We start from the raw sequence: 18,357 nt of genomic DNA on the forward strand, positions 1-18,357 counted from the left end.
CCGAGCGCCCGGAGCCGCAGGGCGCGGAGCGCAACCGGCCCTCGCCCTCCTCGCGGCTCCGCCGCCGGGCTTCCCGGCTCTCCTCCGCCTCCCGTCCTTTCATCTCCGTCCTCCGTCCAGTCCCGCCCCGGGTCCCTGCCTGCTGAGCCTCCCGGGCCCGCGGCTGCTGCCGCACCTCGGGCAGGCCGGGTTCGCGGGCGGCCTGTCCCGCTCCCGGCCCCGGTTGATTCCAAGACTGGGGCTGCTGTTGCGGCTGCAGCCGTCCCTGCTGCCGCCACAGCTGCCCCTGCCGCCTCCGGCTCTTGCTCGCGCTCCTGCTTCAGCTCCCGCTGCCATTGACGTCAGAGGGGCTGGCACATGACTGGGGAGGGACCAATCAGGAAAGCCCTGGGCTGCTTCTGCAATCTCTCAACACAACTCCTGCTCCTTCCCCCTCCCCCTTCCCCCAGGCCTCTCCCCTCCTCCCGCCTCCCCCCTCCCTTCGGTTTCAGCAGCGGCGGCGGCGGCGGCGGCGCTGACTCCTGTGCCCCCGCCCCCCACCTTCCCTCTCCGGCACACACACACACACACACACACACACACTCACTGTACGCTCGCACTGTACACACACCCGCACTGTACACTCGCGCACACAAGCTGCACAGGCAAGCGCGAGCCGGGAGAGGGGGGAAGAAGGGGGGGAAAGGCCCCCCCACTACCCCGGGCTGTGGGGCGGCACAAAGAGAGGAGCAGCAGCTTCCTCGCTCGCTCGCTCCCCCTCCTCTCCTGTTGGTCCACCTTTGTCAGCGCGGCGGCTCTGCCTGCTTCCCCCGCCCGCGCCAGGGTCGGCGCTGGGCGCCGCCGCGGAGGACATGCCTTTCGCCTGCTAGGGTAGCCGGGGAGGAAGCTCCCGGGATCCGGTCAGGCAGGCGCGCGAGCCGGGAGGCAGCGCACGGAGCGCGCGGACCGCCGCCGCCGCCGCCGCCGCTCGTGCTCCGCGGGCGCCCCGCGACCAGCTCGGCTCGCGCCTCCCGCTCCGGCTCCCGCTCCTGCCCCCTCCCCCAGGAACCCTTTGGATTTCCCCCTTCCCCCCGCCCACCTCGCCCGGGAGTGGGGGGCGGGGGGGCGGGGGCCGCCGTGACACGGACGGTCCTCGGGGCTCCCTCCGTCCCTCCCTCCTCCTCCCCCGGGAGGTGGCGGTGAGGAGGAGGAGGAGGAGGAGGACCGGGAGGACCAGCTATGGATCTGACCAGCAGCTCCGGCGGGGCGGGCGATCCCCGCCAGATCGAGGAGACCAAGCCGCTGCTGGGCGGCGAGATGTCCTCGGTGGAGGGCGGTAAGCTGGGAGCCGTGCCCTGCCGGAGGGCCTTGCTGCTCTGCAACGGGATGAGGTACAAACTGCTCCAGGAAGGGGACATTCAGGTGTGTGTCATTCGGCACCCCAGGACATTCCTCAGCAAGATCCTCACCTCCAAATTTCTGAGGCGTTGGGAGCCTCACCACTTGACCCTGGCGGATAACAGCCTGGCATCGGCAACGGTGAGTAACCCCTCATCCTGGGGGGCTCTAGGTATTAGAGGAAGTAGTGGAGGGGGGGGCAGACAGTGTCTTCCCTCCGAGTCCGTAGCCCCCGCTTTCCTTTTCCTCTCTTCCCTCTCCCGCCTTCCCCCCGCCCCCCGTTTCCCCCACTCACCGCTGCGCGGCCCCGGGGTCTGCATCCATGTCTTTCTGGGCCTGGCTTGGGATTCGCAGGCGAGGCGAACGCCCCGTTGTCATCTTAGTGGGAAGGAGGACTAGTGTTCAGCCCTCAGCCTCGGGGCCTCCCGTCCCTCTCCATCAGGTCCAACAGCCCTGGGGTACTGGCGCCCGGGGATGGGGGGCTAAGTGCCTAAACAGAATGACATTGAACCCTCCCTGGTCACTTGGGCTTGGTGCACTGGGTAGGGTAGGGCAGGGCAGGTCAGGTCAGCCGGGCTTTCTGTCCCAGCCCCAGCCTAGAGGCACATAGCCCAGAAGCGGGGGGGTGGGGAACGTTGCACCCCGGGGTTGCTTTGGGCTCTCATCGAACCGTTGCCCCTTCCCCCAACAGTCTTCTCTGAGCTGAAAAAAAAATCATTCTTAGCAAGCCAGTACGGTTAAATGTTTTTATTCTCCATGGAAATGTTGGTAGACAGCTTAGACCCCGTGGTTCTTTGCTTAAAATCTCAACCACTCCTGGTTATGTGGAAGTTGGGGTCCTTTGGGTGGTGACATATTTCATAGGGAAAGAGGGTGACCCAGGGCAGATTTCTCTTCGGTGTTTTCCAGAAATGTGCTTTTGCATGGTCAATGAGTGGTTTTGTGTATATGTGTGTGTGTGTGTGTGTATTTTCCAGTGGTCAGAATTGAGGCAGCTTCTTGAGACTAGAGGATGAACCAAAGCTCTGTTTCTGAAATAGTCTGTAAATAATGCCTCTAAGGCTCTGGGGGAGATGCTGCTGTGGGGTCACTGGGGGGCAGGGAGAAGAGAGAGAGGAGAACCTGTATTTTGAAACAAGTGTCTTTGGCCAAGGACAGTAAAAACACTGTCTCCAGGAGCCCAGGCCTTAATCTGATGGTTGCAGTCACAGCTCCTTGGAAAAGACTGACAATAGGAATGAGAAAATAGACTGCCCTCCCTTGTTGACTTTGAACCTGTTTATCAATAGTAATGGGGGTGGGGGGGGGGGAAGAAGGAGAAGAAAGATAGGATCAAATTCCCAACCTTACATAAAGGGACATGGAATTCTGTGTAGCTGTCCACAGTGTGATCTGTGTCATGTGTGTCATGTACATACCATTCCTGTTTGTGCTGACCCCAGCGTCCAGCTTTTTGGGTTTTTTTGATTGCCTTGTTGTATAGCTAGAAGGTGGATGTTATGTTCAACAGAGGCATTTTGCTTCACTAGCTATTATATTAGAGGTAAAGACATGTGAAGACTTTTTTTTTTTTTTTTGATAATTCATAGTCTTTTGGAATTTCTGGGAACACTTTGGCTATATGTCTTCATTCCCCAAACACCTTTTGGGGCTTTTTTGGTTCTAGAGGTATGTGGCTGCTGCTTGTAGGCCATGCATGATCTCCACTCTTCATGTAGTGTTCACCATAAGGCTGGGTTTTCACCTGTGCACAAATGGAAATTTGGTATCCTTCGCACAAGGAAGGATGGAAATGCTGGAGTTTCAGGTTCCAGTTGCCTCTGCAGTGACTGCCTCAGATGCTCTTGAGGTTTCTTAATGAGGTTCTTTCATGGCCAAGGGCAGCTGTGGCATCCCCTTTTTCAAATGCAGAATAGAAAGAAAAAAAACAAACAAACAAATTGAGAGCTATTGATACTAGTCCTGGAATCCAGGATTTCTTTCCAAACACTAGATTCTAGTTCAGTCCCACAAGGGTAAGCATTAGGGTAAATTCTCATACTGATGTGGCCAGTGTACAACCAGAATCCTGAGAAATTCAACTCAGAAGCCAAAGATTTTGATTTTGAAGTGTTAACAAAAGTGTATATAAGATAAAGAAAGGAGGCAAAAAGAGCCATGAGGTATCCATTAAAAAAAGAAAGAAGGAAAAAGGATTAACCCCCCCAAATACATATTTTGTTTCTATGCTAGAAAATCCAAAGTATTAGAGAAGAGTCAGCAGATCTTTCTCTTTTTGAGCAGAATTGTGATTTCCAGGATTGGGAAGGGAGGATTCTTTACAGAGAAAGCCCTGTCTTGGCAATTCTCTTTTCTGAAGAGTTGAGAAATCTTGAAGATGGAAATATGAGGAAGTATCCTAAATGAGCTGGCTTAATCCTCTTTTCTCTACTGGACTCCGCCAAACCCCATTTCTATGGGGCCCTCTCTGCCAAGTGTTCTCATTGTTCATTCCTATCAGCCAAGCCATTGGAAAGATTTGGATGCTCTGGAGAATGGTGGTCCTATGAGATAGGGGCTTCCCTCAAAAATGGTATGACAATCCAACCTGAGAACTTGAGGGTGGGGGGAAAATTGCCGAGATAGACTTTGAAGTGGCCATTGAGGTCTTTAGTTCTTAGACAAAGTTTTATTTAGCCTTTGTGATTTTAACTTTGGTTATAGCCTATATTCTAAAATGTCACCTAATACTACACTATTATGGAATAGTAGTCCAAATAAAACAAAGGTGAATTAGAGTACAATTTAAATTTAATCTGAACTACAGTGAGTTGCTTGCTTTGGAATAGACATGTAGGATATGAATTCACCCGCCTATAAAAAGATGAATGCTTTTAAAATTTTTCCTCTGGGTGTCACCTGCTATATCCCTAAGTTAAATAAAGTCTCAGAGGATGATTAGTGCAGGGAAATACCCTGAGATGAAATTTATTTTTTTTCCTAACATCTATGTTCAATTCAATTCACTTTAGCACAGTTCACTTTAATTCAGTTTTACAAACGTTTTTTATCTTGTACTTTAGTGTCTACACAGCACAAAATCAATTAGAAATCTGTCAGTTATCAAGTTAATTTGCCCAGGTTTCAATTTGGATAGCTAGTTGTATTTACTTGGTGTACCCAACCTTTGCTCCACTTTCCCTCTCCCCTACCGAAAGAAAAATCATTTTGTCTGAATTCTTTGGTTTATCAACTAACTCAACTTCAGTTAACAGAATAATTGTTAACTCTGTAGATATATTAGCCAGGTCTTTATAATTGTAGCTAAATGAGTCCAGGAAGGAAACCTTTGGCGATTTTAATTTTCAGGGATCTGTCTTTAACACTGTGCAGGAAGCCAATTTGACACATGGCATGACACTGTTGGGGAGCAGCAAATGACTGGACAGACCAAATATTTCAAGCTTATCTGATGGGGCCAGCTGGGCATATGTGGACACAGTAACTGCTTAAGAGTCATTTTGGTAAAAAGAAAGTAAACCAGATGAATTTATTACTCTCTGTACTTTGTACAGAGCAACCTTTGAGTTCTGTGTTGTTAGGCTGTGCAGTTGGGATTGGGTCCTGTAACTCTGGTCTTCCTTTCTTAAGGCTGAGCTATTGACTTCATGTATTGACTTAATTTAAGATGGAATGCCTAGTTTGCCATGATGCAGACTACTAATAGACAAAGGTTGTGAAGGTAATGAAAGCCAAACATTTTACAAATATGAAACACTGATATGTAGTAGGTATTTGTGTGACTAAGGCATACTTAAGAACAAGCATAGGAGAGCAAGGGAAGTTGTGGATTTAGTCATGTTGTACATCTCTTTCAATGTCCTTGGCCATTGAATTTTAAAAAAAGTTTAATTGATGCTTTTTATCTTTATCATTTCAGCTATTCTCCCTATTGAACTTTTCCTTGTGACAAAGAACAATTAAACAAAAGCACCTGATATAGTGACCATGTCTGACGGTGTATATACCCACTGTCCTATTAGACCCCCACCTCTCTGCTTTAAAAAGGAACGTATAGTTAATTATATGTTTTCAAGGGTCTTCTTTTTTTTTTGTTACCTAAAGTCTGTCATCTTTTTCTTAAGCTTTTTATTTATGTTGTTTATTCATTCTTCATATTGTTCTCTTGGCTCTACTTATTTTGCTTTGCATCAGTCAATATACATCTTCCCATATTTTTCTCAATAACGCATTCAGTTTTTTGTTGTAAGGGATTAATCTGTGGATTAGATTAACTCTGATAAAGATGAAAGTAAAAAATAGAACATATTCATTTTCTTTTACTTACAAGTGGAGTTTGGCTAGTTCAGCATTCTTGTCTTACCATCCTGGAAAGGACTTTATATCATTTTATTTTTTATTTGTTATTTTTTGGAGGCTGTAGAAGCAGTTCCTACAGCATCATGGGAGTATGTATGGACTGTCTTTTTTTACTTTAGACCGAAGTTTCTTGTTAAGTCCTTGGTTAGATTACCAAATGTATCATCCTTTATTCATAAGCCAAATAGGAATAGAGAGTAAGGAGAAGAACTTATTCTCAGTCACAGTAATGAATATTTGTTTGTACATTTATCTATCCATTTCCTTAGGGTGAATGCTTTTATAAAATTGAAAGGGAGAAAAACAGAAGTCACCTTCATACTAATTCTTTTCTAAATTAGTTTTTTTTTTTTAAATAAAGAACAAGATTTTTAAGGATATATGATTATATGGGGTGAAGGTGCAAGGGATAGCCTTTTAAAAAACTTAGAATGAAAATCAGTGGCTTGTTGTGCATTCACAATCCCCATTTTGCTTACTTTCTTTCCTTGATTTATTTGATTTCTGTGTTTTCCTTAATGTATGCTCTACTATTTCTCACAGCCTCTGGTCTAGGTTTCTTCCCAAGTTCCAACCCTTCCCCTGTCTTGAATTGAGTAAACTTGTTGTATTTAATGAAAGTCAGCAAACAAAAGCTGGATTTTCATTTTTTTCTTTTAGTGCTAATTATCACCAGAAGACTTATTTGCTCATTTATTCAGTTAGCATTTATTACATATTTTGGTATCTGTAAAATTCTCATCAGAGAAGAATTTGTTTGTGAGGGAAGTCTGATATTCTCTGTAAAGGGAAAATAATATCTATTTTATTGATACTTATCAAATTGTATTTTACAAGAGAGTTTACAAGTTTATTTGCTGCTATTTTCCTGGAAAGGACTGACATGCTTATTAAGACACAGGTCAAAGTCCTGATCATCCAGGTGAAAGATATTACAATGCTTTATTCTGTAATTGAGCAGGTAACAGTGAAATTCTGGAAAGCATCTAGAGGAGGATATCCAGTTGGATATCAATTGAGAGAACTGGGGATGTTAGCTTGGAGAAAATGGAAAAGCAGGAGAGCTGTCTTTAAGCATTTGTTGGGATTTACAGAAAAGAGATAGGACTTACTCTATTCCAGAGGAAAAAAGTAGAGTAAAGGACAGAGTTGCAAAGAACCATATTTAAGCCTAATTGATGTAAGGGAAAATGTTCTCAAGAATTAGAGGTGTCCCAAAGTGGTGAATTCCCCATCTTTGGAAGTCTTTAGGCAAAAAGCCTACTGACTGCTTCTTAGGTATGTTATAGAGAGGGTTTTTGTTCAAGTGTGGACCATTAAGTAGATGGTCTCTGAGGTTCTTTCTGAGGTTTTGTGATGCTGACCATTTTTGGCCAGTTTGTCCTTTTAGTCAATTAGGCAATCTCTTCTTTGACTCAGCAACAAAAACTTGGACTCAGAAAGCTAGGAGTAGCAGTGGAGAGTAAGCTGACCCTGGAGTCAGGATGATTCTTTTTCCCCAAGTTAAAATCCTAACTCAGGACAAGCCATTTCACTTTATTTTTCTCAGTTTCCTCATTTATAAAATGAATTGGAGAAGAAAATGGCAAAGAACTCTGGTATCTTTGCCAAGAAAAGTCCAAATGAGGTCACATAGTCGGACAGGATTGAAAAATGACAATTATTTGTATTCTTTCTATGATCATATATGTGTAAATATACAAATGTCTATCCATAATATTTGTATACATATGTGTGTAGATGTATATATAATCTCTCTAAAGAGAATGTAAAATCCTTGACAGCATTTTTTTTTCTCATTTTAATCTTTGTATCATTGAACTTGACACCAATTATCTATTATTTATATGCCTGGCATATAGAATCAATGCTTAATAAATAGTTGTTTATTTATTTCTTTTTTCTTTAATGTAATACCAACCTAGCTTTGGATATAGGGATAATTCTTTAGAGATGGGTCATGGAATAGATCTGTGAGGTTTGATACTACATATTAACCTTGGTTGAGTCTCAGAGTTCATTTCTGGTGTTTTTGGAAAAATGTAAAACGAGTTTCTTTTTTTTTTTTTTTATTTTTATTTAATAGCCTTTTATTTACAGGATATATACATGGGTAACTTTACAGCATTAACAATTGCCAAACCTCTTGTTCCAATTTTTCACCTCTTACCCCCCCCACCCCCTCCCTTAGATGGCAGGATGACCAGTAGATGTTAAATATATTAAAATATAACTTAGATACACAATAAGTATACATGACCAAAACATTATTTTGCTGTACAAAAAGAATCAGACTCTGAAATATTGTACAATTAGCTTGTGAAGGAAATCAGAAATGCATGTGTGCATAAATATAGGGATTGGGAATTTGATGTAATGGTTCTTAGTCATCTCCCATAGTTATTTTTCTGGGCATAGCTAGTTCAGTTCATTACTGCTCCATTAGAAATGATTTGGTTGATCTCGTTGCTGAGGATGGCCTGATCCATCAGAACTGGTCATCATCTAGTATTGTTGTTGAAGTATATAATGATCTCCTGGTCCTGCTCATTTCACTCAGCATCAGTTCGTGTAAGTCTCTCCAGGCCTTTCTGAAATCATCCTGTTGGTCATTTCTTACAGAACAGTAATATTCCATAATTTTCATATACCACAATTTATTCAGCCATTCTCCAACTGATGGACATCCATTCAGTTTCCAGTTTCTAGCCACTACAAAAAGGGCTGCCACAAACATTCGTGCACATACAGGTCCCTTTCCCTTCTTTATAATCTCTTTGGGATATAATCCCAGTAGTAACACTGCTGGATCAAAGGGTATGCACAGTAAAACGAGTTCTTTAGGCCTTACCCTCCAACTCCAGGGAAGGAGAAATAGCAGCTCTAGAAACTGTGTTTTCAGGACAGTAAATCTTTGCCTGAGACAGAATTGGGCAGTGGGTTTAGGCTTTCATGGGAGCTTCTTGTTCCCAGTTGTAGCATTTTGTTGAAGCTACAGTGTCATATCTCAAAGGGAGGTTCTGGGAGAAAAGTTCTCAGGTTGGCTGTCAAAGGGGTCTACTATACCTTGACCAGGAAGATACCCTAACCTGTCTAATTTCCACCTTTTTTATGGCTCAGCATTGATGAGTTGGAGGAGAAACTATAATAAAAGAAACTAAAGGAGAATTATCATGTTCACAGAAGGACTGACAAGGATAAACAGCTGATGAAATATACATTTAAAGAAAATTCGGATTATCAACAGAATAATTACTTATATTAAGAAAGTAATTGGTGATTTTTAAAAGAAGGTTGGAATATTTCTTGAAAAGAGGCAGATTTTGTCCTTCATTGTTAGCATTGATTGAGACAGGACTGGCCCTCAGGTCCCACAGACCACACAGCCTAGGGTCACTGATTGTCTGTCTGGTTTTCATACAGGTTGCATTGAAATGAAGGCACTAGGTAAAGCCAGATTTACTATTAATGGCAATTATTTATTGGTTCTGTCTTGGTTTTTTCCTAGACACCAAACTTCTAGCTCTTTCCAAAGTGGAAGCCAGAATAAGTAGAAACTTGCTGAGGTAAGGGGAGACTGAGAAAAGTAGTTTTTTATTTTTATTTATTTATTTTTTACCATTACCTTCTGATTGAAATGTCAGATACCTACTGTCTGTCAGACACTATGCTAAGTACTTCACAAAGATTGTTTTATTTGATTCTCACAACAATCTTGGGAGGCAGTTGCTAGTATTATCCCCATTTTACAGTTGAGGAAATTGAGATAAAGGTTAAATGACTTGCCCCAGAGTCACACAGCTGTTAAATGTCTGAAACCAGATTTGGCCTCAGGTTTTCTTGACTGCAGACTCAATGCTCCCTTCACTGCACCATCAAGTTACCACAAACATTTTCCTAATGAATCCTTTACCTGCCCATCCTTTAAAACCCAACTCAAATGCCACTCTGTGGAGGAGTCCACCTTTCAGTTTTCTGCTCTTTCTGCATAACATACTGACCCTAAAGCTTTTATCTTTCTATTTTTGGAGGTCTCTTTTGAAGTTTAATGTGTGTCTGAGATCCTGAGCTACGTATTTTCATTGGGAGAACTGACATAAGATGGTTATGAGCATAAATACAGTAACATGTGCATATATGCATGCCTTCCTAGGGCTGGGATAGCCATCTCCAATTTATTTTGGTCAATCTGGAAGCCAGAGGAGCTGCTCTTTACAATTTCTCAGATGTGTTTTGGGCTAATATCAAAGTTGGAAATAGAAGTGCACAGATAGGGAACCACAAGGCCTGGCTTCCTTGCCTCACAGAATTGAGCTGGACTAGCTAGGACTGATCTCATTGTTGGGCAAACACATCAGGTCTATCCACTAAAGGTTGACAGTCAGGGTGCCTAGTTAGCACCCACAGAAATGCTGTCAGAAGTGATGGATTTCCCAGATCTAGGCTTTTGCATGCAAATCTAAAAAAGTTTATTTGGGGGCTGGGTGGATTTTTCTAGGTTTAGCTTTTCCCTTATACTGTTTCTGCTTGTACTTTAGGGGAAGAGTCAGTGGCAGGCCCCTTCACCAACTAATTACAAGCATTTATATGGGTGGTGTTAGCAAGAAGCTAGGAGGGAAAAACTCCTTAGTTAAAAAACTAGTTTAAAATTTGGATAAGAATACATGACTGTGTTTGAGTATTAATCCAAGATACAAAATAAAATCTTTTTTTTTTTTTTCCCACCACAAGCAATTTAGCTGGCTATATGTGAGTCTCTCAATTTGGTATTTCCCATCCACTTGGCAAACATTTTGCCAAGTTTGTGCATTGTAAGTGCATATAAGGTGCTATATTAGCAAAGTAAGTACAAAAATCTTTCCCTCTCCATGTGTTCTTGTAATTGAATTTTTGTTTCTTTGACAACAAAATACGATTCTGCTATTCAGAAACACCCCCACAAAACACTGTCATGGTGCTGTCCTTCTGGAAATGAGGTCACAATAAGATTTGGCACATGTCTTTGAATGATCCCTCCCCTTTGCCTTCCCCCAGGTGTGTACCATAGGCAGTTTATAAAGGTAGATAGGAATTGGGATCCCCAGGTTACCTTTGGGAGCCTTGTAGAACCAGTAGCTCTGCATGTTTGTGGCACAAAGCATAACTTTGAGATCTGTACTCAACTTTAGTAATCCCATCTCCTCCCTCTGTCCTTGCTCCTTTCTCTCTTCCCACTGCATTTTCATGTTCTTCCTTCAGTTGGTGCTTTCTTCTTTTAGATTCTGTGAAGTCTTGAAACACAGAGGAGCAGGATCACAGAAGTAGCTGGGAAGGAGATTGACGTTTCTGAGTCCAGTTCCCTCATTTTACAAATGCAGAAACTAAAATCTATACATAATAAGTTAGCCAGAGTCAGACAGCTGTTAAGTATGTCAGGTAGAATTGGAATCCGTCCTTAGGTTTAAAGTCCCAGGACTCTGTTCACTACACCACACTTTTTCATTACACTGTACTGTTTTGTCTCCTTCTATGCTGTTGGAACACTTAGTCACAGCTTGGCATGCTTAGTAGGCCAATGAAAGGTCTGTTTCAAGAAGCTGACATTAGTGTCCATTCTGTGTTGCATCTGTGCTCCTTCACAGATGTGCCTAGAAGTGCCTGAACTAGCCAGCTTGCCTGGACAAACTGGTTTGGGATGCTATTGTCTAAAATCATAGGCTTAAGGTAGGAGAGTCATGATGTTATGTAGACATAATTTTTTTGTTTCACTGTTATCTGAATTTTTTAGACTTCATTTTCCTCCTAGAAAATGAGAGCTTGGTATAGAATTTAGATTTAGAAAGTACTTTTGATGTTTTCTTTCTCTTATAACCTTTACCTTTGGCAAGTGGTCATCCAACTTTTCCTCAAGGAATTCCAGAGACTAGAAATTAACTATCTTTAAGGCTGTTCATTCTGTTTTTGAATAATGAATCATTAGAATGATCTTTCTTGCTTTGAATTAAAATCTACTCAAGGCAATTTCCACTTCCTTGATCCTAGTTTTGCTTTCTGGGTAGAAAAGTAAAATAAGTCTGAATAAAATAAGTAGGGTAAGTCCATTATCCACATAAAATATTTGAGGACAGAATAGGATCATAATTTAAGCTGGAAGGGACCTTGGAAGTCATCTAGTCCAAACACCTTGATTTTTCTGCAAGGCTTTTTAGATCTTTGAAAGGAGGGACTCTTGTTTTATGTGTTTATAGCTTCAGTGCTTAGTATATCTTGCACATAGTAATGGCTTAATAAATATTCATTCATGAATGCTATAGTCTCTTGTAGTTCTGGTATCCTCTGAGTCTGTGGTTCTTTCATGAGAGAAATCTAGAAGATATCTTCATAAGAATTAATAATTCTGTGAATATAAGTTTCACTGTATAGTTGAAGGTGCCTCCAGATAGCTCCAGGATACAAACCACTTTCTGTGGGTAGGTTTAGCACACTGGAAGTCTTCCATATTTTTTCAGACCACCCAGCATGATTAGTGGGTAGAGATTTGCCCTAAGGAAGATCTGGCAATGTGATCTGGCAATAAGTAAATTACTGATCGATGAAATAACAGGTCTGGTTTCTTCTCAGAATCCATGTTTTGTACATGGAAGGGACAAAAATGGCCAGAAAGAATGGCTTTCCAAAATATTTCCATGCTATTTTATATATTGTATATCATATGAGCTACTTAAAACTGTCATAAAACATGTAAACAGAAGCTATTTGTTCTTAACCATCAATACTCTAGGGTAGTCTGTCTTGTTCCTTGAAATATATGTAGTATTGAGGTGAGATGTGTCCTTGAGCCAGATCTTAGTAAGCCTCCTACCCATTTATTGTGCTATTATCTTCATAGCTCCTCAAACTAAATCATACAGAGTCCCTTATATCTAGGGAGTCCTAGACTGTATTTCATGCTTTTTATCTGATGTTGCCATCTTCCTTGCACTGTGTACAGCTCTCTTCTTTCTCCTCTTTCCCCTTATTTCATATACACTTTCTCCAATTTCTTGCTTAAGTAATAGTAACCAAATCCATCTTACTGTTTCTTCTGTAAATGGTATGTTTCTGTAACTTACCAGATCAAAACACCTTTTCCTGGCTACCACTATCCTAAATAGGTAGTTTCTCCTTATTAGAATGTAAGCTCCTTGTGGGTAGAGTTTTTTGGCTTCATAGATCTAGAGGTGGAAGTGACTATAGAGGCTATTTAGTCCCAAACTCTGATTTTATAGATGTGAGACGTTTAAATGACTTGTCCAGAGTCACAAAGGTTGTAAATGTAAGAGACAGACTTTGAACCTAGATCCTCTGATTCTGATCAAAACCAGTATAGTCTCTCCCTTCCTCTCCCTCCCAAGCTTTCATAGGCCACTGACTCCTATTTGGTTTACCTTTTCTCATTTACAAAAGGAGGAGATGAGGAGGGGAAGGCGGGTGAAGTTAGTCATTCTCCCTCCTCACCTGCTCTCTAGCTAAGGGAGTGGTAGGCAGGGCTGATCATTAAAGAATGAAGCATTGAGGCTTTATGACTTTCCTCTGGTTTTGGTAGAAAATGATGAATTGCATTGTTTATTTCTTCGTATTGTTTGGGGACACCCTAGCTAAGCCTTCAGGAACAGATTAAAACATTGATGAAGTTAATTAACCTTGTGGAGTGAGAGGTTTATGTATGTATTGTCCTTGTGATCGAACTGTGTTAAGCATCGAGTGAGGTCAGGAGAGCAGGAGACAAAGTTTCTATCTTCAAGGAGCTCATTGTCTCCTAGAGCGAAATTGAGCAACCTTAGTCAAGAAGGAGTTCAGACAGAACATTAGTGAGCTTGAGGAGTCCTGAGCTGGCCTTAGGAGGAGGGGTAGGATTTGGAAGGAGAACATGAGAAAGGGTGGACCTTCTACATGCATTGAAGAAAATAAGCAAAGGCTTATTGTGTCGATCCTAAAGATACTAGCCTGAGCCTCCCAAGTGCTCAACAAGTCAGTTTTGAAGCTTGTCTCTCCCAGCTCTGTGTCTTTCAGTGATTCTATAGCAATAGTCTTTTCTCTTTATGGGCCTAAGATACTATAATGATGGGCCATTCTTTGCTGTGTTGTTTGTGACCAGTCCCGAGGACTTATATTTCTGTATCATCCCATTTCCCGATTCAGGAGGCTGAGCTTTGGAAAGACAATAATGGCAAGAAAAATTCTTCCCACTTAGAACTCTTTAAATGGACCTGATACTGAAGAATATTAATGACTCATTGCTGTATAAGACTAAAGGTGGTTGGAAAAGGGAAGTTACTTTATGGGGGAAAAGGAGGAAAGGTGAGAGAAATCAAAGGAAGAAACTTATAAATTTTTATTGGAGATAGGATCTCTTCCTATCTTGTCTAAGTTGGAAGTTTAGGGGCCTTTGACTCCATTTCTAACTTGGGCCAGTTTGCCTCTCCTTAGGCAGTTGGATGGCCCCCTGATTCTGGGGGCTCGCCACATGGTGCAGTACTAAATTTGGACATCTTTTCATTTTAACCCTATTGCATCTCAAAAATCAAGGCATCAGCTATTCTGAATCTCTCGAGGAGCAGGAATAAGCGTGTGCCACCCATACTTAGTAAGAAGAAACATTTGAGAATGTGAAGCATGAATCTGAAAATCTTCCTTATACCTTGTACCTGCATTGCACTCAGAAACCCAACCCCTTCAGAGTTTTCAGTGTCTATTTTGAGAAAACATTTCCATCATTGTTAATTTATAGAAATCCCTTCCATCTGAGTACTTTTGAAGTTCTTTAATTTCTAAGGATTGTCTAACATAGTTATCTTAAAACTTTTATAAAACAAAAGTTCTTGTGATGGTTAGAATGTATTTTGTTTGAAACTAACATAGTATATAATTACATTGAGTTTTAGTTAAGGAATTATGGGAAGTAAATTTAAAACTTAATGCTTTTTAATGACAACTTAAATAAAGAAGACAGACTGATCTAATGGAAAGAGGTCTTACAGTTCTGGTTTTGACATGAATTGTGTAACCCTGGGAGAGTCATGTTATTTTTTAAAATTTAAAATAGAAAAATGGTTTTTCTCGTCCCTCCTTTTTGCCTTACCATATTGACTCTGTTTACATTTTTATAGTCATGTATGTTGTTCTTTTGCTTTGCTTTCTTCATTTTATATCATTTCAGACAGATCTTTATATATTACTCAGAATTCTTTGTTTTCCTCATTCCTAATGTCAGCCATATTTTATTACACTAATCAGCATAATTTGTTCAGCTATTCTCCAATAATGGGGCACATATTTTATTTCCAGCTTTTGTTATTACATATAATGTTTCTATGAACATCTTTACACACATAAGAGTTTTCAAAAACAATTGTCAGTAAACCCCTAGAATTATAAGCCTAGTAAATGGTATGATTGGGTCAAAGCACAATGAACAATTTAGTAATTTTGTCTTCTATAAGGAAAATCATAAGGATAATAATCCTTAACGTTATTATCATTAGTACAAGAGAATCTGATTTTGGATCAAGGACAATTGTAAAATCCTCCCTTTCATTTAGAAATGGTGTTGCTCAGTTACAAATGGAAAAGAATGTCCCTTACCCTGTTTACCTTTTTTTCTTGAAGAGAAAGTTCCTCTGCCCGACCTGGGTGGGAGCTTCAGTCTGGCCACACAGATCATTTAATAATGATAATCATAATCATAATAGCTAACATTTATATAGGGCTTAATGTGCACTAGGCATTATCTTAAGCGCTTTATAATCATTTTTTAATTTGATCCTTATAACCCAGAGAGGTAAGTTAATTTCTCCATTGATTATTTCCATTTTGCAGACCAGAAAACTGGGATAGAGGTTAAAAATGACTTGCCAGGGCCACACAATTTGAGGCTGGACTTGAATTCAGATCTTTCCAACTTCAGGCTGGGTACTCTATTCACTGCCCCTCCTAGCTGCCCCATGTTTGCTCACTCTAGACTCCATTCAGTATACCCTTATATTAAAGGAAGATTTCAGTCATAAGTAGTCTGAGAGATGGCTTTGCACAGAATTTCATAGGAGATGCACAACAATTCACCAGCCTCTTTCTAGATCTTGCTGAATCTTCCTTAAGGCACTCCTGGCCTCTGCTGTTGCAGCATGCCTTTTTTCATTTCTGTGAAGATAAGGTTTCATCTTTGATAGCTGAGATAGTCTCTTCTCTGACCCAGGTAGGAAATGTTGCACACTGAGGATGTACAGGATGCTCTCACAAAACAGATGGAAGTGTATTTCCCATTTAGTGCACTGTAATGTAACACCTGAAATTTAGTTGACAAAGTGTAAACTTGTAGAAAAGACTGGAGCTTATGGAGAGAGAAGTTAATGAGGGGACATTACCCCCAGCTGGAACATCCTGCAGTACTCACTCCCTGGCAGGTTTTTTTTTGTTGTTTGGTTTTGTTTTTTTGGTGCCACAGCAGGTTGGAAATCCAATGCTTGAGAGAGTGAGACATTAGTGTGTGCTCAGTTTGATTTGGCCTTGGCTTTCAAGAATAGTACTTGGGAAATGAGATTTTGATCTTGGAAAATATGATTTAAAAACAGAATTGAAAGTCATTTTTATTTTCTAAATGATATTGCCCCTGACATCCACTGAAACTGAACTAGAGCTGTTGACATAAGAATACCAATGCAGGCAGGAAAGTACATAGTTTTCATAGAGCCCTGTTGACTTAAAAAAAAAAATCTTCCTTTATATAGTGTGTGTGTGTGTGTGTGTACATGTGTATGTACGTGTGTGTGTACGTGTGTGTGTGTGTACGTATACATAGTAATTCAATCAGTCTAGGTCTGTCATTATTGAAGGACTGAGGAGAAAGTAAGGTCTTGGTTTCTTTGGGTAATTGGCTGCTGCCTATTTGAAGATTGGATTGCACCAAGCCTGGCTTTCCTGAGCCTTTGAAACTGTGACCTCACTTAGCCTGCAGTTAGTTGGAGCAAACTAGTTGAAGTCTTTCTGAGCTGTGTGGATTTCACTTCATGCCGGTGAATGAAGTTCACTGCTAGTGTGGGTTTGCCTGAGCTGTTAGCTAGACTGCTCATTCCAGAGTCCCCTGGGCCCCTCAGGCAGTCCAGTGGACTAGGGTTTAGGGAGATTCTAGAGCCTCTAGTTACATAAGCCATCCCGGAGGGGTAGATAGCCGTGGGGAGGAAGTATGTTCTAGACTGATGGGACAGCTGTACCAAGGTAAAGGAGATGGGCCCTGGCATGCTGTATATGGAGAACAATGAATGAGCCAGTTTGGCTGGGATGTAGTAAAAGGGAAAGATAGGTTGGAGCCAGATTATCAAGGGCTTTAAATGCCAAGGAGAAGACTAAGACCACTGAAGCTTTTGGAGCAGGAGGAGTGAGGGGGTCAGATCAGTGCTATGTGTGATACCCATTTGGCAGCTGAGAAGAAAATGGATTATAGAAAGGACACATTGGAAATAGGGAGATGAATTGGGAGGCTGTTTCAGTTATCAAAGTGGGAAATTTTTTTGTGCATCATATTCAGTGGTTCATGATGGGTTTCAATTCATTGCCTGCCCTCAGAGTCAATCATGAGAATTATCATCCATGAGAAAGCCAGTTTGAGAGTTACACACCCTGGGCTGAATCAGGACTGAAACTTTGCTTACTCTGACTTGTATCTATCTGTCTTGGTGTATGAGCAATTAAAACTGGTATTTCTACTCTCTATTGCTTTATGGGTAGAACTCATGTAGGTGAATGGGACTGCATGTTTTTGTTCTTACCCAGTTTTGTATTGGATAGACCATTGTGAAGGAAGTAAGGGAGAAGAGAAGCTTAGAGGAGACAGGATTGCTGTATTTACGTATTTGAAGGGTTGTTTTATATAAGAGGGATCAGATTTGTTTTACTTGGCCCCTGTTTGTTGAATTAAATGGAACTGAGGAACTGAATTGATTCCAGTGAGCAAAACTAAGGAAAATGATGAGAAATTACAAGCAGACTAAATGAGGTAGTATGTGCCAAATACTTTGCAAACTTTGAGGTACTACATCAATGTTAGCTTTAGTAGTTGTAATAATTTAGGTTGGTTACAGAAAAAAAAGCTTCCTAATAATTAGTAAAATGACCTTTATAAAAATAAAATAGGCTGCCTTGGGAGATAGTGAGCTCTGTATCCCTCAAGTTTTCAGTCTGTAGAAATAATCCTTAGGCTACAACTGGAAGGGTCCTTGGAACATGAAACAACAGCCACCTACCTTAACAGAGTGCTTGAAAGTTTGTACCGCATTTTCCTCAGTATAAACATGTGAGCACAAGTTTTACTAGACAGCTGGGCGGCTCAGTGAATAGAATCCCGAGTGTGGAGTCAAGAAGACCTGAATTCAAATTTGGCCTCAGCCACTTAACTCTGTGACCTGGTCTAGTCACTTAATCTCTGTCTGCCTCAGTTTCTTCAACAGTAAAATGGGGATAATAGGAATACCTACCTCCCTAGGTTGTTGTGAGGATGAAATGATATAATGTAAAGTGCCTAGCACAGTATAAATGTTAGCTATTATTATTAAGGAACAGTCTGTCGGATCATCTTGAACAGTGATGACAAACTGTAATAGAAATTGG

At 41.5% G+C, this 18,357-nt stretch overlaps 1 protein-coding gene across 3 annotated transcripts in view; it reads left to right on the forward strand.

Moving 5' to 3' along the window:
* The first annotated feature begins 570 nt into the window (after positions 1 to 570).
* CMIP (c-Maf inducing protein) overlaps positions 571 to 18,357 on the forward strand; it is a 259,640-nt gene continuing 241,853 nt past the window's right edge. For all 3 annotated transcript variants that reach the window (XM_031951284.1, XM_031951283.1, XM_031951282.1), the window contains exon 1: positions 571 to 1,518. In XM_031951284.1, the coding sequence (XP_031807144.1) occupies positions 1,219 to 1,518 (300 nt within the window). In that variant the 5' untranslated portion in view covers positions 571 to 1,218. The remainder of the gene's footprint in view (positions 1,519 to 18,357) is intronic.

This window comes from Sarcophilus harrisii, chromosome 2, assembly GCF_902635505.1.
Source record: "Sarcophilus harrisii chromosome 2, mSarHar1.11, whole genome shotgun sequence".
NCBI classification, from domain to species: Eukaryota; Metazoa; Chordata; class Mammalia; order Dasyuromorphia; family Dasyuridae; genus Sarcophilus; species Sarcophilus harrisii.